Source organism: Meleagris gallopavo, chromosome 22 (genome assembly GCF_905368555.1).
Source record: "Meleagris gallopavo chromosome 22, MGAL_WU_HG_1.1, whole genome shotgun sequence".
Taxonomy (NCBI): Eukaryota; Metazoa; Chordata; class Aves; order Galliformes; family Phasianidae; genus Meleagris; species Meleagris gallopavo.
The window spans coordinates 8411528-8436317 of NC_139425.1; the positions used below are offsets into that span (position 1 = coordinate 8411528).

The 24790-nt window shown below is 47.5% G+C and overlaps 1 protein-coding gene across 3 annotated transcripts in view; it reads left to right on the plus strand.

Moving 5' to 3' along the window:
• Positions 1-1760: 1760 nt before the first annotated feature.
• The window catches only part of NTSR1 (neurotensin receptor 1), a 50007-nt gene continuing 26977 nt past the window's right edge, over positions 1761-24790 (plus strand). For 2 of the 3 annotated variants that reach the window (XM_085241738.1, XM_085241737.1), the window contains exon 1: positions 1761-2749. In XM_085241738.1, the coding sequence (XP_085097864.1) occupies positions 2093-2749 (657 nt within the window). In that variant the 5' untranslated portion in view covers positions 1761-2092. The remainder of the gene's footprint in view (positions 2750-24790) is intronic. The other variant, XM_010722496.4, reaches the window with a different exon arrangement.

Consider the following 24790-nt stretch of genomic DNA (forward strand, 5'->3'; position numbering starts at 1 on the left):
CAGCACTTGGCACGGAGGGAAAGTGGAGGAGGTGGTACCTGGAGCACTTGGGAACGGCTACTGGGACAGAGCGAGGAGATGTAATATCTTCCTTGTCAGCAGCCATGCCTGCCTTGCCTGTGTGCAGAAACACGGGGCAACAGAATCCAAAACAGAGCATTTCTACAGACAGCTATTGATATAAACGTGCACATACACACTGTAAAATTAGACCAGCAGATGGGTATCTAGTTTATGGGGCTAGCAATTGCTTTCCACAAGGCCAAAACGAAGTTACAAGGCCAGGAAGGGACAATAATTCTTTGTCATGGACAAGGATCCCAAAGGAACTCTTTCACTGCCTCAGAGAGAAGCACTTTAGTGCAGGAGCAGGGCTTTGGGCTTGGATCACAGGATCATAAGCTACTGCTAAGGAATAGGGACACTGGGAACCTGGGAAAAGAGCACACCCTCAATGCAGCTGCACTTCAGACAGCAGCACAAGGACATGGAACAAAGGGTGAGAGCAGCTGAGGGCCCCAGCCCTGACAAACTCCTCCATGCTGACAGAGACCTCATACCAAAAACTTGTAGATAAGAGGAACATTGGTGCGAAAAGAATATTAGTCATTCTTTAAACCGGTGTGGGATGAATGCTAGAAAACATTTCTTTCCGTGTTTATATGACTACATAAGACTAAATAAATCTGATTTTGGTCAGCTTTCTGTGGTGATGCTGTCAGCTGGATATAAGAGAAATTTGGGAGAATGTTGGTCGTTGGTGGCCGGCTGTGTAAAGTCCACTGTATGCATGCAGAGATTATTTCATTGACTGCAGGATTAGATATCTTCTTCCATCAAATAGATAAGTGGTCTGCAAGGCATCAGTGCGCTCTGAGTCCACCGGTGTTTGGAAACAAAACATCTGTCAGCAAATAAATTCAGACAAGTTATGGTTGCCTTGGCCAAATCAGTGGATGGGATTACCTAGATCTCTGTGCAATAGTAAAGAGATTTATCATCAAGACAATTGAGTAAACAGCTCACTGAGGTTTTACAAGGCAGTACCCAGCTCAGTACCCCAAGCCTGAGAAAGTAACCCTCAATAGCCCCTACCCTGGGGGGCCCTTTGCTGTGGGGGATTCCTTTATCACCCTCAGCATCACTGTGGCATCCTCACGCTCCCTGCAACAGAGCAGCTCAGAGAGGACACTCATCTCCAAATTGGAGGATGTGGAGCTAAGGGAAAAGTGACATATGGGGATCAAAGCAAAGCAGCTCGCTGCTGATGCTGCTGAGCTGTAGGGCTGAGAAGCCTCAGGGCAGAGATAGATATTTTTATGTGTTTTAAATGCATTTTAAATGTATTCCTCCTAGAAGCAGCAGAGTTTGTGGGTATTTAGATGCTCAAAAGACGCGGGAATGTCCAAGGGTGCACTGCTGGTGTCTCTTATGACTTGGGGGGGGGGGGATCGAGCTGAAGGGGTAATAGGACTAGGGCACTTTCCTAGTCCCATGCCAGCCCTCACCTTACAGCCCTGCCTCTGTGCCTGACTTCACATGGGATGGAGAAGGGGGATTCCAACGGGAGGAGGGGGACCCAGTCCCCGGTGTTCTGCAGCCTCCTCTCCCCAGCCCAGCCGCTCCTTCCCATCGGCTCCAGGTCGGGCACCGGGCTGGGGCTGCCGAAGCCGTTTGGCGGCTGGGCTCGGGCAGGGGGAGCCGAGAGGAGGGGCCTCCCCGGGGCCGGGGGAAGGCAGCTCGGGGGGCGGCGGTGCGGCGTGTGCCGGCACGGCTGTGCGAGGCGGGCGGCGGTGTGCGTGGTGTGTGTGTGTGCAGGGAAGAGCCTGCCGTGCACATCTGGGCTCCGGGAAGCTGCGGGGAGGAGATTCCAAAGCTGCGGGCTGCACAGGCTGCACACAGCTCGGCGAGGCTGCTCCGGTGTGTGTGTGTTTGTGTGTCACACACTCACACACGCACAGCAGCCCGGCAGCTGCAAGCGCCTCCTCCCCGCCGCATTAAAACGAGCCAAGTTTCCTCGCTGGGGGCAGCGGTACGTCGGGGCGGGCGGCGGCTCCGAGCTGCAGCCCCGGTGGGGCGGCCCGGCCACGGGATGCATCCCAACGCCACGGCCCCGGCCGTGCCCGGCGGCTCCCAGCACCTCCACCCCAATGCCTCCAACCGCTCCGACCTGCTCTCCAAAGGACCCGACGAGGAGGATCTGGACGTCAACACCGATATCTACTCCAAAGTCATGGTGACCGTTATCTACCTTGCTCTCTTTTTGGTCGGCACCGTGGGGAACTCCATCACGGCATACACGCTGGTGCGCAAGAAGTCGCTGCAGAACCTACAGAGCACCGTGCATTACCACCTGGCCAGCCTCGCCTTCTCCGACCTCCTCATCTTCCTCCTCTGCATGCCCATCGAGCTCTACAACTTCATCTGGGTCCATCACCCCTGGGCTTTCGGGGGAGCTGTCTGCAAGGGCTACTACTTCCTCCGGGACGCCTGCACCTACGCCACGGCGCTCAACATCGCCAGCCTCAGCGTGGAGCGCTACATGGCCATCTGCCACCCCTTCAAAGCCAAGAGCATCATGTCCCGCAGCCGCACCAAGAAGTTCATCAGCTGCATCTGGATTGCCTCCTTCCTCCTCGCCATCCCCATGATCTTTACCATGGGGGAGATTTATGCTAAGGATCAAGATCCGGATTCCATCATCTGCACCACCATCGTGAACACCTCCACGCTGAAGACGGTCATCCAGGTGAGGACCCCGAGCAGCCGGGACCGGGCGGCCGCCTCATTCCCTAAGCTGGAAAAGCCCAAACTTTGTTGAGAGAAGGGCTGAGTGGGTGGGGGAGACGAGGCTGGAGAGCCGGCTTTGGGAAGCGGGGGAGCGGAGCATCCCCGACGGGACGGCGCGAGGTGCGAGCTGGCTGCGGAGTTTGGGGGGTGGGGGGATGTCGGCTGTGTTTGCTGTGCCCCCGTACGGCTCGTGCCCCTCTAGCGCCGGGCTGAGCACCAGGGTGAACCCCGCAGTGGGGTATATCAGCCCCAGGCTGGCGCAGCCCCCTCCGAGCAGCTGTCCCTGCTGCCCGCACACAGCCCGCCCTGTCCCGGAGCGGGGCCCTCGTCCCGCACCCCTGCGAGTTGCCTGCAGAGATCCTCCGCCTTTTTTTTGCCCCCCGCCTCCCCACCCCTTTGGCTGGTAAGGGACCAGAAGCATCAGGGCAAATAAACTCATCTTTCTGCTCTCCTCCTCCTCCCAGCTTCTTGGGATGACCTGCAGGTCATTTCGTCTGTGAAGTAACAGACTGATCTCACAAAGTTTTGGGCAGTGTAGGCAGCCGACAGGAACAGCAGCTGCAAAGCTAGCGGCTGCTATTTGGGCTGTTTGAGGAAAACTATAGCTGGTTTAACTAGTGGCCCCCTCCCTGACTTCAGAAAGGCTTTGCTGGTCTCCATGCACTGCTTAATCTAACATTCCCATGAGTGGAAAGGATTTCAGCATCACCACTCACAGCACTCTGAGGGGTTGAGGCATTTGTTCACTGGAGCATTAGGCTTGAAAAATGTAAGAGAAGTGGAAGGAAAGTGCAAGACACCAATCTCCATACCTCCTTTGCCACCAGGCTTACTTGTGATAGTTTTTCAGTCTTCTGTTTGGAACATGAATTTCAGGTGGGTCTAATCTGTAGCCTATTAGGGTTTAAAACTGCAAGCTTTTGAAATGTTCCTGCAGGTAAAGAACTTAAATGGAAACAGAACTAAAAGTGGGCAAGGATACAGACAGGAGTAAGCCCAGAGCCTGCTGATGTTATGGGATATCTCTCTGAGTTTCCCGCTGCACTACTGCTCCAGTGACCAAAATCCAGCCCCCATAGAAGCACTGAATTCCCCCCACATTTTGTCTCCACACCTAACTTTCACTTTCAGATCATGGAGGCTGTTTCTCCTGTAGATTTGTAGCTTTTCTTAGAGGCAGCCCAGTGTGCTTAACCCAAATTCCCTATTCTCTAAGGAGGCGTGAGCCATCTGATTTAAGAACAATGTGGCTGGAATGCATTATTTCCACTTATCTTCCTTTAAAGATTAAACTCATGCTTTGTGTTAACACGATAGGGCTGAGGAGAGTGGATTATTTCCTAGCCATGTCTATGGAGACTGAACAATTCTCAACATATTTTACAGTCTTGCTGTTATTCAGGATCTACCTTATCCTGTTACTAGAGGAAAAGACAGGCAGACATTAATGCATTGTGTATGAAGTTTGCCTGTGGCCTCTTCCTTACATTTTTTATCATCATTTCACTTGTGAATGTACTAAAAAGTAAAAGGAAGGAGGCAGCTGTGGGGGAGGCGGGGGAGCAGCATACCTTTCCTTCTTGGGGACCTGGTTACAAATGTAGATTTGCTAAGACAGGAGCTAATTTCATGGCTTGGGGCTCATTCCTCAGCACCCAACGGGAAGCTGGGCCCTGAGTCAGGGAGGGCTGCAGAGTGAGTAAGCAAAGCAGCTGCAAGTCAGGTTTGAAGTGCATTAAGGCAAACCATTGCACAGCATGTGGTTGAGCATTCTCACATTGTAAGCTGTGCAGGGGTTTAAAAAAAAAACAACGAATAATGGAAGACCCGTGAAGGAAAGGGCAATGGTAATGTGTGAGAGTGATGCGCTGAGGTCCCACAGTTCAGAAATCCGGAGCCCTTGAGTTCTGCAGAGGGCTGAGGCTGCTTCAGAGCAGGTCTCTACATCTCTTTCGTTCATTTTCTGCTTCGAAATTAATCAGAGCAATGGTACATTTGCTCGAGCTGGCAAATCTCTCATATTTCACTCAACATATTTCACTCTTCCTGTTTGGCCAACCGCCTAAAGTAAATTGGGATTTTTTAAAAATTCTCCTTTATTTTTTGAAACCATCGGTTCTCCAAGAGGTTTTATTTGGTGACTAATTGCAAGCCAGGCCCTGAACAGAGCAAATGTAACCACTTATAAACTCAGAGCCCAGCGCTCACTCTGCACAGCCCAGGAGGATGCCCCTCCCTGGGCTGGAGCCACCGCCTCCCCGGGGTGAGCATTGGGTGTTCTCATTGAAGGCTCTTTCCGACAAAGTTCCTCACTCTTTGCTTGGAGTCTTTAAGTTCTGATGGACATTCCCAAAGGAAACTGCACTGTGTGAACAACCAGGTTTCCTTACAAAAAGAGGACAAGAGTTAACCATTCAAACAACACGGCGCACACTCGATTTCTGCTCATATTACTTAACATGTACCTCTCAATCTGTACAACTCTAAGAAGTAATTACTGGCATTCCTCTAGTAATTACAGATTGCTCAGTGCAGCACGCACTGCTAAGCAGGCAGAGCAACACATGAGTGTTCTGTGGGGTGTCACCCATCAGCACCACAGGGTGCTGAGCATCCCTCCTCGTGCCATCATGACGTGAGCTCCGTGCGACCTCTGGCATTTAATTCCTTACAGCAGCATTGCTTCCCAGCTTTGTTTATCAGCAGCCTCACAGCTGCTGAAGTCAGGCTGGTTTATTATGTTCTCCTCAGTGCCAAGCTTGCCTGTTCCTTCTGTCTGTTAGGGGCGTCCGGTTTGGATGTTGGCATCGTTTTGGGATCTGGTCGCAGGAATAAGTCCATTATAGTACATCATTTAGGTCTAGTTAACACTTTAACTGGCACACATCCTCTAACACAAGCTGCAGCCAATTTTATGGTGTTGTTTTTTTTTTCCCCATACAAATTAAGCACCTCTCAAAGCCATTTTCATACAAGTAAATTAATGTTTTCATGCCACTTCAGCTGGAGGAGGTTATAACAGCTGCTCGTTGTGGCACCAGCAGATAAAAGAGCTGCGAGGCAGAGCGACGTGTGGGCTCTGTTCTCCTGCAGGTCAGCACTCATGCTTTTGGCTGCTCATGGTTTTGCTCTCAAAACAGGAAACCACTCAGTGACTGCCCCACATCCACCAGCATGCACTGTCCATCCTGTTCCAAAAAGATCTAAGTTTTACTGTCTGGGTGGCAGTGCAAATACTGTTTTCCTTTACTGCCGTGGTGTGGCACAACCCAGACTTGGTGGCCTTGCTGCAGAACATTCCCCAGGCTCTGACTGGGCCACCTGCAGCCTTTTGGTCTCAGTAAGGTAGTTCACATTACTCCTTTCCAAACCTTGCTGTTTATATAGGGCCTGTGTAGGGTGTGGTTTACTAATGCGGACAGCTGGTGAGAGCCCATTTATTGAAACACATCACAGCAGGCCCCGAGCTTCCATAAACCATCGCAGCTTCATGGGCTCCAGCCTGATTACTTGCTAGGGGATCTTCTTGGGAAGTACATTGGGAGCTGTGTATCTCTCACTGGTTTGGGTGGACTTCTTCCATGCTGTGCATCATCCCACTCTTGTATGGCTGCGGCTCTCCCACCCTGTAGGTCCATTATTTGTTGTTTTATGAAGTCTGCTCATGGTAGAATAAATAACACTGCACATGAAACAACCATTTGCCCAAGCAGGTACTCTGCTTTATTTCCTCTTGCATTGAAGTAATGCGCTGAAGGGCTTCAGATCTGATGGGATGTGAAGGAGGGAGCAGACACTGGGGCTGGGATGGAGGAGCTCTTTCATGTGTTCAAGATCCCTCACACAAGGCAGCTGGCCTGAACGCTTCCCTGGCCCTAAGCACGCTTCCAAGTTCATCTATTCAACCCCCATTTATCCAAGGGGCCCAGCATCCCGCACACAGTGTTGCAAACACTCCCTTACGCCTCCTGCAGTGAGGACATGTGGCAGGATGCCTGGCAGGTCCATGGGGCCCTGCAAATAAACCTGGCAAGGGTCTCTTCGTTGCACATGAAAAACAGCAATGAGTAAAACCAAAGTGCTGAATTCTCTCCATATTTGCTTGCATGTCGTATCCAGGATTAGTCGATGGCTTCAGTTCAGGAATTCTGCGTTTATACTAATGTTGGCTAGAGGAACTGAGGCTGGTCTCTTTTCCTTAAGTCGCAGCCAAATTCCTGCTATGGCTTTTAGTACCAGGGCTGTTTTCAGTCACTTACATGGTGATAATCCTACCCGTGGAGACTGGCTGACAAACTATTTTGGATAGATAGAGGCACGGTGCGTCTGCCCACCAGGGGAGCCCACTCAGCAGCAGCACAGGTCAGCTCCTTTGTGGCAGCACTGTGTCCGATGCAAGGTTTTAAAAGTCTGCCTCTTTCCACAGACTGCACAGGTCCGTGAGACTTCAATCCAGCAAACTCAGCCCACCCAGTCCCAGGCCATTTACACACGGTCCGTCGTACAGCTGGATCTGACTTGAGCAAGCTCCTGTGTTTGTTGCTTTACATAACCGCTTGGTCTGCTGTGTTCTGCCAGTTCTTACATAATTTCTTCTCTTTTTTTTCCCCCCAGTTGATTTTAATTCACTTGATATTTTTTTCCCTTTCTCACCAGCCCCCTTCTCGAGATGTCAGCTGGAGGGAATCAAAAGTGAGGAAATGTGGCCGATCAATTCAGCTCTTACGTTTTCCTCTTAACAGCACTTTGTAAAAGCAGAAGAGATGAAGGTATCCTAAGTAGCTCCTCTTCCTAGAGAAAAAAAAAATAATAATGCAGCTGCCTTTAATCTCTTTCTAGATCATTTAAAGCAGCTATTTAATTGTCTTCTCCCTGCTTCCCCCTCCTTCCCCTTAAAGGCTTTTTCCTTCATCTCCATGCAGCATCTGCTGGCCATGTGCAGATGGCATTTGTGCTTCCTGTGTCCTGATGGCTGCATCCAAGGGCAGGAGCTCTGGGCACCACTGGTGTCACCATCCCATTTCTCAGCTGTGAAAGGGATGGGTGCCATTGTTGGGAGAGGACAGCAGCTGAGCAAAGTGTCCGGAGAGGTTGGGAGCGTGGTGGGACCCTGAGCTGATGAGGTCTGAGCGTTGTGGCCATTGAGCACTAAAGCAGGCATTGTTGGATGCCAACACAACAAGCCCTGGTCCTAACATCCCTTCCTTCATTGCAGAAAGCAGGTGAAGCTCTGTTATTACACTCCGAATTGCCTGGTCTTTCGCCAGCATGAAGCACTCAGGCCATGTGAAGCTGGAGGTGCTTCCAACGCCTGCACTTCCTTATCTCCATTCCCCACATCCCTCTCATTGTTCAGAGAAAAGCAGATCATAAGCTCTGAGCTTCCCCAGCCATTCTTCTACCTTCATATACACATGAGCATCCTGTGGTCTCCTGCCTGATTTGACCTTGGCTGCTGGTCTCTGTCTCCCTCTGCAAGGACACATCTGAGCAGAGAGTTTAACAAAGACCTGGCCTTCCCCAAGTAATGCATTTGGCAAATCCAATAACATCAGCCCACACGCTTTGACTCCTGTGGGTGCCATTTCTTCAATCTAATTTCAAAGCGTCATAGGTGTGGGATTAAAAAAAAAAAAAAAGCTGACAATAAATCAGTTGAGCTGATGAGTTATTCAAGAAATAAGTGCCAGGGGTTGGTTTCGAATAAATAGGCGGTGGTGATGGAGTACCAGCCCTGTCTGGGAGGCAGACATTTCTGATCTACTGGTTCATTCCCAGTATTTCTCTGCATTCAAAGTGTCAGCTGTTGAGTTTTCTATGGGTGGGAGGGCAACAGCAGTGGGAAACGTTTGTATCCCGTGAGCGCACTGTGTGTGCACTGGCCTTCTCCATTCTGGGCCACCACAAACCTGTCCCTCCTGCTCCTAAGGGGCAGAGGATGCTATGAGACAGGGCTGGGCATGGCTGAGTTGTGTGCAGGCTCTGTTTGCTTCCTCCCTCCTATGGTTTTCCCACTTCAACATTCATCAGTGCAGTAAGTTTGCTGCTGGGCACGGCTCCATGGCAGCTCATCTCCATCGAGGAAATAAAATAACAGTGAGCAAGGTTCTTTTTAACTGAACTCTTGCTTGAGAAAGAAAGATACGTTTCTTTGAAACTTTTAATTTCTCAGGAGCTGGAGATGACTGTCAGCTGAAGGCAGGCAATGAGATTTTCTAGTTAAATTTTTTTTAAAAATAACTTTTCACAAAGTCTTCCATATCTGAACAGGAGGGAAGAAAAGCATCTCTTCTATGCATAGTGCTCACAAATGGAACCTAGAAGCACCTCTATACTGTGAAGACACACAGTGAAAAGCCCTTTGGATCTCAATAATGCAGGGCTGTCAGAGCAGCTGCTGGGCTGGGGCAGTGCCCTGTGGGCAGCAGTACCACCTGCCCACCCTCACCCCATGCTCCTCACCCACAGTTTGCAGCCAGCCTGCAGGTTTGCATCTCCTCAGATACTGCACCCTGTGCTGTAAATCTCCCTTTATAAAGTTGTCTCTTTGCCAAGCAGATTTCTAAATATATAGAAAAGGAACAGGCAGCCTAGACAGAGCTGGGGATGTAATCTGATTTCAGCAACGTGTTCCCTTCTCTTTGCAAATACCCTCTGGTACTTCCTGCCAACTACTACTCCCTTTGGATAATAAAGAATAAGTTTAAGGTCGCTGCTGTTAGAGCCAACTTGTGCTTCTGAAGCAAACCTACTATCTTGCTCCTGGAGATTGGTCCCTCCTTCAGGGAGCTCTTCTATTGCAGAAGCTGCTTTGAAAGGAAGTAGATGAGGACTCTGAACTCTCTGTGGGCCTTCACTGCAGCCACTTGGAGCAACTCGATGACCACACTGCTTTCCTTCCCACCCCAGTGGCTCCTCTGCTGCCCTGAGCAATGCTCACCTGCTGGGCTCACTTCTACTGCTCACACCTCAACCATCTCACTGCCTTCCTCCTTCAGCCTTGAGAATCAGGGTCTGCTCTCATCTCCTCCAAGCAGATCTCTGCAGCACAGAACTGCTGCACAGCAGCCGGGAGCGCTTTGACGCAGGGCGACGTTGAGCTCAGCAGAGCCCTGGTTTTGATCAAGGCTTCAAGCAGCTAATTAATGAGGTTGTTGTGATGCCACATCCCAGTCATTGCAACGCAATCAAAAGCAATGCAGGTCTGCAGAGCTGAACCACATGGATGTGGTCTCAGTTGGTGCTAGGGCTGTAGCACCCTGCTCTCCCAGAGAATGGATTTTGTAAGCCCACAGGTATCTGAGTGTGCTCAATACCAATTTAATATTAATTTGCTTTTCACTCCTCTTCTGTGTTTTTTTTTTCCAAACTGTCTCATTAAAATGCAATGCACACAGCCACCGGGAAAGTTTAACTCGTTGCTTGCATCATTCAATTGATTCCTTCTTGCATTTTACCCTCAAGAGGACAATTTATACATTTAGTTTACTTGTTTCATTCAAAAGAGAAACTCACAGAAATGTCCCTCCCCACAGCCCACATTTTGTTCCCTTCATCACTGTCAGTTACAGTCTTACGGTCATGTCACACTTCCTCATCCTCCAGTTCTGAGTGTGTGACAAAGCACTGCAGGAGGAAAGGTCTGCACCAATGCAGAGACATCTGACTGCAGTCACCAACCCACGGTGCTGCCTGAAGAAATGAAAGATCCATTGAAAGGGGACAGAGTTTTGCAGGAGAGTTGTTGGGACCCAACAGTGCCGCCGTGCAAAAGGAGGTTCATGCATTGCCTCATGGCCACGTGAGGAAAGTCCACCATCAGAGCATGGGGAAAGCAGAGGGCCTGAGGGTGGTGTTTCTGTAGCAGGTTGGTCAGCAGTAAGCTCGCATGCTCTGAAAGCTGCTCAGGGGCTTAGGGATGGATTAGCAGCAGCGGCCATGAGGGCACCGGGACGTGGCACAGCACTGTGCCGATGTCTGCCCTGACCCCAGAGCTCCGCAGGGAGCATCTCTGTGTCCCAGGTCTGAATCCCACACGCTGCTGCTCAGATTCTCCTCTGGGCCTCAGCCCTCCCACCTGGCTCTGCTGGGCTGACACCGCATCACCCATGAAGGGTTAAGGTCCGCAGAATGAGTTTTGCAGAGCACTGAGAGCAGAACTTGCTGCTGCCATTTCCTCCAGCACTGAATCTGTGCTCTTTGTTGTAAACAGAGCTCACGCCGGAGTCTGCATTCAGCAGTGGGACAGTGTTTGACTTAACTGTGGCCTTTAATTTATTTATAACTGCATATCCAGCAGTTGGTATCATCTTTAATGCAAACAACATTCAAGTGAAATCCCCACTGAGAGGCACATTATGAAGATTAACAGCCTGGCTTTTCTGTTGCTCCGATTAATACAGTGCTGATTTGTGCCTGGTGCTTCATAGACAAGTGCTAAGGAGAGTTGAATGAGGGAACCTGAGCTTAAAGCTGCCATTCTGCAAAATCAGTGTCTGACACCCTGCACTCATCTCAACAGCTGGAGGAAAGGGCGCAGAGCATAAAGACCTCTGAGAAACACTGACATCCAGGAAAGGAGGAGAAAAATAGGGCTGGGACCTGCAAGACACAGCACCAGAAAAGCAGGTGGGCATTGCACAGAGTTGCAGTGGGGGAATGTTAGGTTTTGCAGCCCTCAGCCACAGGACAGCCCGGCAGCCTCACCTCCCCAGCTGCCCCCAAAAAGGTAAAGGTGAACCCCACAGCATGCCATCTGCGTGGGTTGTATTTCTTTTAATTGCACAGACTGTTTCCATTTTAAACAAGCTGTCAGGAAAATTAATTTCGCCAAGCTTAAGATGACATTGAACATGTTCTCATGCCCTGCAATTATCTGGAGCTGTTTTATTCCTTTATGTATTCATGCGATGAATTTGTCAGGTGTAACGCTGTAGGCTCTTTAGGAACTTTATTAATAGGTTTTTGTCTGCTCTTCTGTCTGAGTCCTTATGTCTCCTTCTCCCCCTTTGCAATCAGATTATCCTGTTCCCAAATTCTTGTCCCATTCTCCTGTGGCACATAGAGGAGAAATGTGGCCAAACCTCTGAGAGCTGCCAGGACGGGGATCTGTTCTGCTTTGCTTTCTGCTGTGGATCACACCCGTGCTCCAGCTCTGCAGAGAATCTGCTGTGGGCTCCACGGTGCTGAATAATGCAAAGGGGCTCTTGAGGGTGTTGGCTCTGGTCTCGGCGTCTCTTCCAGCAAACAAGGTCTCCCATCCTCACTGCCTGTGTGCTCTGCGCTCCTCTGGAATGGGTTGGAAAGATGTCTTCCTCAGGGGATGGCTGTGTCACAAAGAGACCGTGCAGGAGGTGTTCCACTTCCATCAGTTCTTCCCTTTCCTTTTTCCTTCCTCCCCTTTTATCAGTGGAGACTTCTCAGGAAAGGTCGCTCACAGTCAGGGATGTTACAGCAGGAAAAAAGCTGCCTTCTGCCTTCATTACTCCGAAACAATTCTGGTTGAGAAAGGGAAAATTACCAGGCACACTCTAGAGGTTTTCTCTCATCCTATATTGCTGTGTTAAATTCCATCTCTTAACCATTAGCCAGGCAAAAAATTCCTTTGGGGACTCTCAGGGGCTGCCCCCCGTGTTGCAGAGATCTGCTACTGCTGTCACACAGTTATGGGGTGGGACAGCAGCAGCCTTCACTGTGGGGCAGGTGGCAGCATCTGGATGGGACAGCCCTGTTTTGCCATGCATGGGGAAAACCCTGAGCAGTCGGGGAGAGGGGAGCAGTTTGCTTTAAAGACACACGGATCAATCTGGAGAGATGATTTTGCCTCGTAACCTGTGGGTCCTGTGGATAAAGCATTGAAACCCAGCTGCAGATTTGCCAGGCACTAATTCCTTTTCAGCTGTGGATTGTCTTTGCTCTCTGGGAGGCTGATCTGCAGCCCCCTGCGTTGCAGTGAAGGCACATCTTGGTGTCTGCAGCAAGGTGTGCCTCTCTATTTCCCTCCTAGAAGTCTTTCCCTGAGAGTCATACAGGAGCTGTTTGAGGCTCTGCTATGTGCGGTGCATGGATGCTGTATGTCTCCCTTTTCAGTGCAGGAGACTTGGTCTAGATGACATTTAGAGGTCCCTTCCAACTTAACCAATTCTGTGATTCTATGATTCCGTGCCCAGCCTTTAGCCAACTATTGCAGAATGATCTAGGGAAACTCACCCTGATGTCAGGATGCAAGGCTTTGCAAGCACGTTTGGCTACATCACACAGAGCCACAACTCTACCTGCCAGTCCTTGCTCTGCAGATGCAGCGTCCACTTATGAAGCCATGCTGCCCTTCTGCCAAATGGAGCTGGGGCATTTCAGGTCAGCAGGAAAGCACTCAGGTGGAGAATGGGTCATTCTGCTTGGCTGCCTCCGCTTATCAACAATATGGGGCTGGTGTGCTGGCCAGGCAAAGCTGGGTGTCTGCATGAGCCCACTGCTCCCACCATTGACCCCAAATGGAGCCAGTGTTGCACCACCTCACCCTCTGACACAAATCAAGGAGCTGCACCCCAGGGAGATGGGAAGGAAATCCTTTTGTGGGGAGAAAGCCTCCTTGAAACTGCTGGCAGCAAACATCAAACCTTGGAAAGTGACTCTGCAGCCCAGGACAGGGGTTGCTTCAATGGAGTTTTCATGCCTTACTCAGTATTCTTGTGAAGTTTTGTTGGAAAGAAGTGGTCTGTAGCAAACAGGCTTTTGTGTCCAGTCATAAAAAAAGGGATTGTAAAGACTGCTGAAGAAAGTAATTAGCCAGGGGGAGAAGAAATTCAGCTGAAAATATGCATGGTGTTGTCATTAGCAATTCTAACTGTAGATTGTCACAAATCTGGCCCCAGCACAGACTTAGAGATGGGAAAGGGGGGGACTCAGTGATGAAATGTGCATTGGTCACCCATAGAACAGCAGTTTGCTCCAGGATGTAACCACCAAACATTTTCAGTTTCTCCTGCTTACAGCATTCAGCAGAACTGGTGCTGTTCAGGCAGACCCCCCTCCCCCAGCCTCTCCCAGCTGCTGGCCAAAGTCTTGTGTTTAAATTGCCTGGAGTTGAAGGAGACAAGTTTGCCTGGAGCACCAGCATCAATCCTGTGGCAAAGACGGACTGATAAAATAAACAGAGATTTCCCTGGTTTTAGTGCTGTTTAGATAACTTTGAAATGCTTATTATTCAAATAAACGAATCGCACAGCCTTTTCCCTTATTTTTGGCTCAAGAAGGAGTCAGTGAATTTCTTTTTTCAGAGCAGAACGTTTTTGCTTTTTTTTTGCCGTGATTGAAGGAGCAGCACTGTAACCAAGCCCTTCACAGTGACACATTTTGTGTTGGCAGAGTGCTGTGTCTCCAGAGCCTCTGTGCACAGAACAGCCCAGGCTGCGCCTCCCCAGAACCTGTGCGTGCAGCTGGAGCAGCCCTGGGGAAAGCAACTGCAAGGAGCTGGGCCCTGCAGCACACAACTCTGTGCCTTGCAGTGATTTCAGGTGCAAGTTAGCATCAGGGCTAACAGACAGCATTATCTTTTTTTTTTTCTTTTCCATTTTAAAGCAAGGCAGGTGATGCAGCAGGAAGGCAGGAGTGTGGGTCCATGCCCAGAGGGACCTGCTTGCTGCGCTGCTAGGAAAGTCGTTTCCCAAAGGAGTTGTTCCTGGGTTATATCACTGTAAGTGAGAAGAGACACAGAGCAATGCATAAAATGCCCTGGAAACTGCTGCTCAGCTCTCCCTTTAGAGCCTCATCCACCCAAGTAATTACATGTGGCTCAGGAACCTCAGGCTGCCAAAACAATATCATTGCCCTCTAACTTTTCTGTTTTCATTTACTTAAAGCATTGGTGGTCAGGCACTGGCACAGCTGCCTGGGGAGGTGGTGAGGTCAGCCTTCCTGGGGGTGTTCAGAAAACAGAGATGTGACACTGAAGGATGTGGGCGGTGGGCACGGTGGGGTGGGCAGGGGTTGGACTTGAGGATCTCAGAGCTCTTTTCCAACCTTAATGAATCTGTGATTCTATGTCAATTTGCATTTTAAATAAGGAGATAGGGACGAAGTAGCTGATTGGTAACTTGTTCACTGCATGGGTGAAGGTAAGCATGACTCACCATGTCACGCTCATGCTTTCTCTTTCCTTATGCATCTCTGGCATTAAACTGAAGATAAAGGGGAGAAAAAGCCTGGGAGTGGATGACACCAGTTGGCTTCCTCCATTGGGTCTCCCAGAGAGATGGTGACGTGTCCTGGGCATTTTGAGGAATGAGGAAAATTTCATCTCCAAATAGCACGCTGCTTTGGAACGCAGTGGCAAGTTGAGCACATGAAATGGGAGTGGTGGTGCAATGGGGAGCGTGGCTGGGTTTGGGGGGTAGGGAGCTGCAAGCTCCCAAACCTGCCCTGCTCCAGGTGTTTCCCCAGCCCTGAAGCATGTGCTTTGCAGGGGATTGTTGCAGGATATTTTTAGCATGTTTCAGTTTAGTGCAGGTCGCAGAGAAATAGAGCATCAGTATGTGGAAGAGCTGTCATTCCACTTCCAGTCTAGCAGGAGTAACACATTGACTTATTTATGAGAGCAGTCAGCTCCCTTCTCTCTGTGCCTAAAAATCTGCTTTACCACTCCCAGCTCAGAACAATAATTTTACTGTCACCATTTTTGCCTTCATAATAAAACCTTAAATCAGGCTAAGCAGGATTTGAGAGAAGTGGACATGTTCCCAGTTTATTATATTTTTCACTCTTTCCAAAATATTCCACTCTTTCACTGTCTAAGCCATCGGGCAGCAAATCACTGTGCTGGCCAAAAGGAGGGTGAGGAAATTATTTTTCAAAGCATGAAGGCTGCTGGATAAACCAGTGGCTGTGACAGTTCCCAGTGGCTACACAAGCCTTTGGGTGTTCACACAACCCGGTGTGGATGTTGCTCTACCTTCCATCTCAGAAGGAGGGCTGGCAGGAGGGCAGCATCCCCCCTTCCCTCCCATCCCCCTCAGCTGCACTTCCTTGCAGGAGGAGAGGAGCCTGACTGCACAGCAAACATCAAACTGTTCATTAAATCTCAAAAGACAACATCCCCATGCTTTGTGCCCAGTAGGAGAGGCTTAATCTGTTAGCTGGAAAATCTCACATTGAGAATGACTAATCTTGTACCTGGAGAATGAAGGTATTTAATGCTCCCTGCAGCAGAAGAGCAGGTGGATGCCTCTCAGTGGCACACCACATAGAAAGAAGACATGAAGAGCTGCAACACCCACCTGCAATGTCCAGTGTTGTTCTGAAGTCTGATGTGAATTTTTCTGCCTGAAGTGAAGATTTGAGGATTTGTGATTATGGGGATGTCAGATTGATCTCATGGATTAGATTCTGGTGGTGCATCAAACGACGCCTGCCACAAGTATGAACAGTCCTGCATGAGTTACTCAGGGTAGTGCAGATGGGGCTGACGACCAGCAAGAAGGGCTTGGCCGGAACAACGGAGATCCTAGGCTGAAATGTCCTCGTGCTTCATTGATGTAATTAGTTTTGTGAAAAATGCCAGTTCTTATTAAACGATTGTCTGTCATAATTGTCTCCAAATCTGTCATTACCAAGGCGTCAGCTGTCATTTGCAAAGATGTGCTTCTGGAAATGTCTCTGCCTAATTCCAGTGAGATGACCCAGCAGAGCATTGCTGCAGAATACAGAAATCACCCTGGGGTGAAGTGAGGGTAGAACAGCTCCATCCCAGTGCTCCCCAGATGCTGCTCTGGTGTCTTGGGACTGCAGCAGCACAGCCCAATCCTCAGTACTGCTTTTGCTCATTCCTTAGTGCTCATCATAGGAAAGCTGGGGTCAAAGGCTGCAGAGATGGGTCTGCTGCCAGTAGCCAGAGCCACAACTTCTCCTCCATCCTCTCTTTTCCACTGGAGATGTTCCTTCTCCACTCGGCAGAACAACGGGGCTTGTGGTTTCATAGTGAAATAGTTCACTCCCAAAGGAAAAAAAGTGCTTGGGCCAAAAATGAGAAAAAAAAGAGGTGAGGAATTTATCAGGGATGAGATAAACAAAGCAGTGTGGGGTTGACCTACAGCGCTCTGTGAACTTTTATTCATGGCACTGAGCTTGAGTTGAGGTGAAACACTTTGTCTCTTTTTCTGCTTACAACCACCTTCTTTTTTAGCTCAGGACAATTCTGAAATAAGACAGAAGCTCAGCGTGGTTTTTTTATTTAAGATATTGAGAAGAAATATGTTAGCATTTCCAAAAACAAATTTGTGTTTAGAAGCAGTGGCACAGTTCACCATTTCCCCCATTTTCTTGGTCCATTCATTGCCTTACAACAGTGTGCAATACACCTTTAAATGCACAAAGCTTTTAAATTACACAAACAGATCTTTCTGGCTATATTTTTTGCACACCTTTTACAGTCTCACTGTACTGAGTCAAAGCATTTCTGGTCTGGCTTCATCTGACACTGTGCCAGGTTCCACTTCTTTGAAGCATTTCAATTAATGCATAATAGATAAGTAAACAAAGGCATAAATTGTCCCCTAGAAGTTAGGTGATGTCTTCCTGGCATTCTCTCCTGATGCATTTTGTTTCAAGTATCTCTCCTCTAGCGTGCCCATGTTTTCCCTTGCCTGTGCCAGGTATACACCAGGGAGAATATTTAATAAGCTTTATAATAGGCTCTAATGATAATAAACCAAATAGCAATCAAATAGTGGTACCTCTCCCATTTTATATTTTTTTGTTGTTTTTCCAGGGTTGTGCAGGGACTCTGTACCACTGAACACCAGAAATCCCCTTTTCCATCAGTGTGATCCCTGCCTCAGCAGCAGCTGTGCAGCAGAGCAGAACTTGGCACGCTTCACAACCAGCTCCAGACAGGTCCCCCCCTGTGAAATGCTTTGACACACCTTTTGGGTGGCATAACGCTGTCATTAGGGCTATGCTTTTCCAAATTAAGCAGTGCAGGAAATAGAAGTTCAGATGAATGAAGGCTGTAAGTACAGGAAAAGAGATGGCAGCGTGGTTGGGACTGGGGATGGAAACAAATTCAACAAATAAAAAAACAACTAATTCAAAAAAATACTATTAAACAGAGCTGATTAGAGAGAAATTAAGGTAACCAACAGTCAATACAGTGAGATGCAGATAATCAAGGAAGGCAGTGACAGAAGGCAGAAACATGCCTTGGTGTGGAGCTGAGCAGGTGACCAGCTGCAATGCCTTCTCTGTGCAAGCAAGGAGGAAGCAGCGTGCCTGAAAAATCTCCAAGGAAAAACATTTGCAGCTGTGATAAAGTAATGCTCAGCAAATTCCTTGGGCTGGCTGAGGTCTGGCTCTGCTTTGGCAATTGTCCCCCTTGCTGGCGATCACTCACATGTTGATTGTAAACAACTCCCAGCAGGGAGTTGAGTCTTGCAAACGTTTACTTTCTGTCTTAAAATCAAGTAATGCTTCCCTGAGCTGGAAATTCGATACAAGCCAAACAGAAAAGATGACTCATAGGAGTGTTTCCCATTGCCACAAGTTCTACCTGCAGAGCTTTATCATTGCCAGCTCCATCTAAGCGCATCAAACGTTAAGGATGTGACATTCACATCTTTGGTTACACCTTTTTTTGAAGCCAGCAGGAGAGTACCAGAAGGGCAGTGTACTTTCACCCTTGTTACTTTGCTCATGATACCCTTGGCTGAACCTTGCTTGGCTGTTACACTACAGCTCATAACTCCATGAGATCAGACTTTGGTGTGCAACAAGCATCCGCCTTCATCCTTGCCTACTCTGCTCCAACATCCCTGCTCCTCCATCAGCACCTTCAGTGCTAGTGGAAAAATCAAGACACAGATGTGTAATTCCCTTAACTTGGTTTCAGAGTGCACTACATAAGACAAGTAGAAGAGTCGCTCTTCCAAGCTTCCAAGAACTCATTTAAACAACAGACGTTAGCAGGCCAATTTCTCCCTGCCTTGGTGAAGCAGCATGCTTCTTTTCCCAAAGTCTATATACTGCTTTATTCGTTTATAATATCCATGTATTCAGCTTGCTAGTCTGGCATTTCAGCTCCCCTGTGCATTTTTTATTGCCTTTAGTCAAAGCAATATTACATGGGAGCGAGAGTGAAGAATGGGAAGTCAGATTTCTCAGGTCAATTTAAGGCTTTATTTTAAAATAAACTTCGCTACAAAACAGAGAAATCCATTGTGAAAATGCTTGTGAAGAAGATTTCAATTAGATCTCACTGTTTTCTACCTCAGTTTATTAACTTGAAAAACAGGAATAATAAAAACTTTCTTGTACCCAGAAGGGAATGGACAGTTTTGCTTAATGAACAGCATAATGGTTTTGTCCATAAATTGCTGAATAAATTCAAGTTCCTTCCACCAATTCACCACTATATGTGCCACTCTATTCTCTCCATGAAAATTCATCTCAGTACCCGAATACTGAGAGTTAATGGGAATTCTCTGCACTTAAAGGATAAGTGAAAGTATTGCAATTACCAAACTGTCTTCCATTAGATGGAATTATTTATGAGAACTTGTCACTTAAAAGACTCTCGGTTTTTACTGAATCAGAAATCAAGAGGTTTAAGGCTGCTGTCATTTTTATTTTTTTTTTCCTACCAGCTTGACACAGGAGCATCTCTTCCTACATTGCAATGAATTGTTTGAGAGAACAGAGTATGGGATTTCTGGCATCTTCTTTATCCATTTCTACTCAAGTGAAGCCTCTCAAATCAGCTCAGAGCTGTGGAGATTGATCCTCACATGTTCTGGTGCTCATCCTTACCATGACCAACAAGAGGGGCCGTCATGGTGGGTGAACCTGGAAAGACTTAAATTTATTGCCCTGACATTGAATTTGGTGCCAGGTGCCAAGCACAGGGAATGCAGTCCCACCAAATAATTACATTCCTCAGTATTTCTGAAATCCCAGATCTTTTATGCTCCTCCTACCACCCTCATAACTTGAAGATGCAATTTCTTTTCAACTGGAAAGAAAAATAATATTAGAAGTGCTTCCATAATCCATTTTGAGGCAGGATTTTGAATGTGGAGCACAGCTAACTGAACAACAAGCAAGCAAACACAAACCTGGGCTTGCTTGGAGATTGTTCTTTTATTCCACCCAGAGCAGACACCTCAGTTCCACATCAGAGAGCAGTATGAATGTGACTTGCCCATTAACAGATCAGCATGTGAGTCAGCATGGCCCTGTGGTGCAAAGTGCTGATTCAGGAAGGGGAGGGATGCTACGCCATGAGCCATTGGCAGCAGGAGGGTCTCACAGAGACCTTGGGGTGGGGGTGAGCTGGGGGTGGTCCATAGTGCAGCTGGCACAGGCCTTTTGTCACCTCCTACAGTGGTGGACGTGGCACTGGATTACGGCACCGCTGCCCAATAACTATTGAGTGTAAGTAGCTTTTTGCAAATAAACGTAAGGAAAAGAGTCGAAGGATGATTTCACCACCAAATCTTTGTCACGTGGGCTGTTACACAGCAACGTCAGACAGAAATGTGGTGTGTCAACCTGCTTGCTGGCAGCAGAGCCAAGTGCTCCATTTCCCTGTGCTTGTTCTGAAACCAGTATCTAAGGAGTGAATAAAAAATTAGAAAAAAAATTAAGGACTAAACACTCAGTTGTTGGTTATGAATATTTATGACAATATTGGACTTGCAAATTTAAGGTAATTTAAATGTCAAAACCAGTGTAAAGTCTTACCTTTGGTAGATAAGTCAGAGAAAATTTATCTTGATTACAAGTCATAACATAAGGAAATTAGCATCTTAGGGCAGCAGTGATAAACACTTCTGTGCTATCCCCTTCATAAGCCACGTACTTCACAAAGATGAGAGTTAATTTTAATAAAAAAAAAAATCACCCCTTAATTAAACAGTTAGGTAATTAACAGGGAAATCCTGGTTGCATTCATGACACTGTGATTATTCCATCTAGCTAAAACACCTCCTCTACTGCACAGGCTCTGCCTCCATAGCTGTTTGAGGAAGAAAAGTTTCTATTTGAGACAGTCTTCTCGTGTCTGGGAAACTTACCTTAGGGATAAATACAGTAATGTTTGCAAGTAATTACTTATATTTAAAAAGGAAATTCTTTTAGTTAATGCATAGGAAAGACCAGCACAAGCAGTGTCCATGGCAGTGTCCCTGCAAGCAGGGGAAGTGGTTGCTGTCATCTTCTGCAGCCACGCTCCCTGAGCAGGATCAGGAGCTGCTGGGTATCTGCAGGATTTCACTCCTGATTCCTGCACTGAAGAAGTCAGAGTGTCAGGAGCTGGTTTCTGCTCCAGTTCTAGGTCAGCGTGTTTTGCATCCCTCCATGGACCTTCTTGGTTTTGAGAAAGACAAATGTGAAAAACATCCCTACTGTTAGCAGGCTGCAAAATGCTATAGAGGAGGCTGAGCTGCCACAGGAAAATGGAGATTTTTCTAAACCTGCATTCAGAATCTGAATTTAAGGAAGAGCAGTTTATAACTTTACAGGCAGCTGAGCCCCACACAGACCCCAAGGAGTTAACTGACCCAGCAACTCACACTGGCCTCATCCATCAGACTTATAGCCAATCCCCAACACTGGCTACAGCCAGCTGCTTTGGGATAAGGTTCAAAGAAATTAAGAACAGCAAAGAAACCAACCCACTGGCAGAATATCTGCCTCCCACCACTCATCTGGTAGCTGGATTAAGCCTCAAAGCAGAGGTTACATAAAGTCTGTACGCAGCAATGACTCCTCAGCAGCTGCACCAGAAACAAATCTGACATTTGCCCTATTAGTCTCATTTGCAGTCTTATCCTGTAGCATTTAGTTCCACGTGTTCATTTTGCACTTTAAATACTATTTAAAATAAAAAAAAAAAAAAAAAATCAGTTCTGAGAAATGGATGTGCAACTGGGACTTGGCTTTGCTATGGTTTGCAGCGGAGCGCCACGACCTTCTTGGTACGTGTTGTTCTGCGATCATTTCCTGAAGAGCTGTGAGGATTTGGAGTTCTGGTTGCCTTACAGATCCCCACTGAGGCCTGGAACTCCAGTTCTGAAACCAACTAGGGCACACTGGGGTCTGACCTGCTCAGTACAGGGGATTTTATTTTGCCAACAGAGACACTGATACCAGAAAAAGGAAGGGTCCTGTGCCTGCTCTCCTCTCCAGACACATTAGATTTGCAATTGCTCTCCCTGCTCCCACCTTCCCTTGCTCCCCTCAAGTCATCACGTACTTTCATTCCCTACCCTGTGCATGCTTACGTCCACAGTCTCTGAGGTGGCAGATCCCCTGAGATCCATGGAGCTGTCAGGTCTCCTAGAGCTCCTCCATTTGCTTCATCTTCCCTACAAAATGGCAAAACGCACCCCTCCTTCCTCAGCATGAGGCATGTAATTCTACAGTGGAACAGCAGAGCATGCAGTATTACTGTAGAAATATCAAGTAGGTCCCTTTTAAAGTAGTCTGTAAGCCTGTGCATGAATAGTCACCCCATCTTTCTTAGGGAATTTCATGATTTTCAGCATTTCAAGACCAAAAGCAACAATTACTACAGTAGCCCCATGCCGTCACTGCATCACAAGCATCTCTCCCAGCTGGATTTAATGCTCCTGGAGGGATTGGCTTGGGTGGAGACATCCAAGATGACTAAGTCCACCTGGGAACCTCTTGCAGCTGCTCTTTTCCATGAAATCTCTTCATTTGCAGTGCTGAGCCAATGCTCCCCAATGACCTCCTGTGTCTGGCTGTGGCTCCAGTTCTTGGCCAGGTCCGCCCTTGTGTCCGTCTTCATGGAGTGACCTCAAACCTCCAGTCATACAACCTGCTCGCTCAACTGTAAATGCACAATTGTTCCCAGTTCTCAAAGTTCCCTTGAAAAAAATAGCTCTGAGCATCTCTGCTTATCTTTCGTTTTTTGTCCCTTTCTGCCTTTATCTGAGCTATTTGTATGTAATCTTTACCCAAGCAAGGAAAAGAAAGGTGATGCATACATTGATAGAGAGTGAATGGGATTTTTCTCTCTCCCTGGACAGATTTCTTTTCCTTCCTCCTCCAGCACTTCACATCCTTAGCTCTCCATCTCTCTCTTGTTGCAAATATCTTTTGCAAAATGGATGGACCCCGCAAATGTGCTGAGGAACACACAGTACTGTAGAAAAAAAACAACAGCCAAGTTCAGATCACACAAGCTGGGCTGAGAATACATCTGCAAATCATGCAGGTCATCAGAGAATGAGAAGCTGTCCAGGATGGAGGCTGCTGATCCCCATGCAGACAAGGTCTCCTCTGCTAGGGTAGGAAGAAAGCAGCCAGGGCCAGCAGCCCCACTGAGTGAAGGAAACAAGGTCCTGGTTCCCTGCTTCCCCAGGAGCAGCTCTTGGATTTGAATGCTCTGACTGCATTGTGCACAGATTCCATGCTGGTCTGTTTGCTCAACAGAGGCCACTGTACGTACTCTGGAGGAAAGACACCTTATTTCAACTGCTCCCAAACTAGCAGGAACAGACCTACAAAAAACTAACTATAATATAACAACAAAATGACACATCTGGTCATTCAGACTGCCTGAGGAAGGCAGACTTGCCAGTGAATTCCTATTCACGCTGGGAACATGGGAGGACAAAGTCGCTCCCAATTCACACTGTATTCCTATTCTTGTTCTGTTGGCATTCAGCTTGTGATCTGGGGGAGGAAGTGTAATTAATGGAGGACACAGTGTGTGGCAAAGGAAGACAAATCTGGTTGTGTATTCTATTTAGGCTTTACCGAGAGCAAGAATGGGGAAAGGAAAGTATTTGGCCAGCAAGAAAGTGGTGTTCTGTGAAATACAAATGCACTTTCCGCCTTCAAAAATAGAAACTGCAGAGAAATGACTGAAATTTTCTCAGGTCTAACAAGTTCATAAAAGCCCCGAGAGTTTCTTGAATAGTCCCATGATCACAAATCAGGGAATTAAGCCTACAGGAGGAAAAAAAAAAAAAAAAAATGCTGCTTGATTTGCCTTGGTTGTGCAGTTCAAGCATAGCAGAGGAAGATAATTTAGTCTTCCTCATGCTACTACCTGGTCCACACTTTTTCTTAATCCAATCACCCTGATTAGGAGCTGCATAGCTGTGTCTCTCAGAGCAGCAGGGAGATGCAGAGAGCTGCACACACTCTGTGCTTCTTGACCTTGTTTAGTTTTGAGAGGTCAACCACATTTCCAAGGCAGCAGCGCATCTTGAAGGAGAGACAGAGATCTCTCCATCCCACTTCAAGGCCTGATGAGAAGAGGGATGAGTACTGCCTCCTGGGAAGGACTGCCATGGAAATAGGGACTTCAAGAGGGTGTTAACAGCATTAACTCCCTCAAGAGAGAGCCCAGTGCTTTGCTGGATGTAATGATTCAAATCAGCCTTTCCCAATCACCTTTTCCCAACCCTACTCCAGAAAAGATTTAATTTCTTCAGTGCCGTGGCCCAACCTTCTGGAAAGACCTCATGGCAAAGTCCTGCTATTACAATAATGCTAAAAGCCCACGCTGCCAAATGTGATCTCTATGACAAGGTCTGATTTTGTGTGGATCAGGCGTTGGTTTGTGCCCCATCTGCAGTTAATTTGTGTAAACTGGAAAAAATAAAGATAAATTATCTGTGCTGCCACATTTTAATATTGTAATTTGGGGAGGAACTGCCACGTTTTCTTAGTAAACTGAGGAATGTTCCAAACTTCTAAAGTTCAGACCCCCAGAGAGATTGTTAGATTTTAATTGCTACCTTAATCAACATTTATTAGTGCTAACCAAAGCTCCTCGTGGATTTAAAATTCAACCCATTTGTCAACTACTAATTATTTTAAGTAGACAAGCTGTTATTTTACCAGCTATCTTAAATGTGACTTTTCAGCACATATGAAATATTACAAACAGCTTCAGAAATTTCGTTCATGAAACATAAATCAACAGACAAAGCATTCCTTGCCATGACCTCACTTGTCTCTCAGACATCTATAA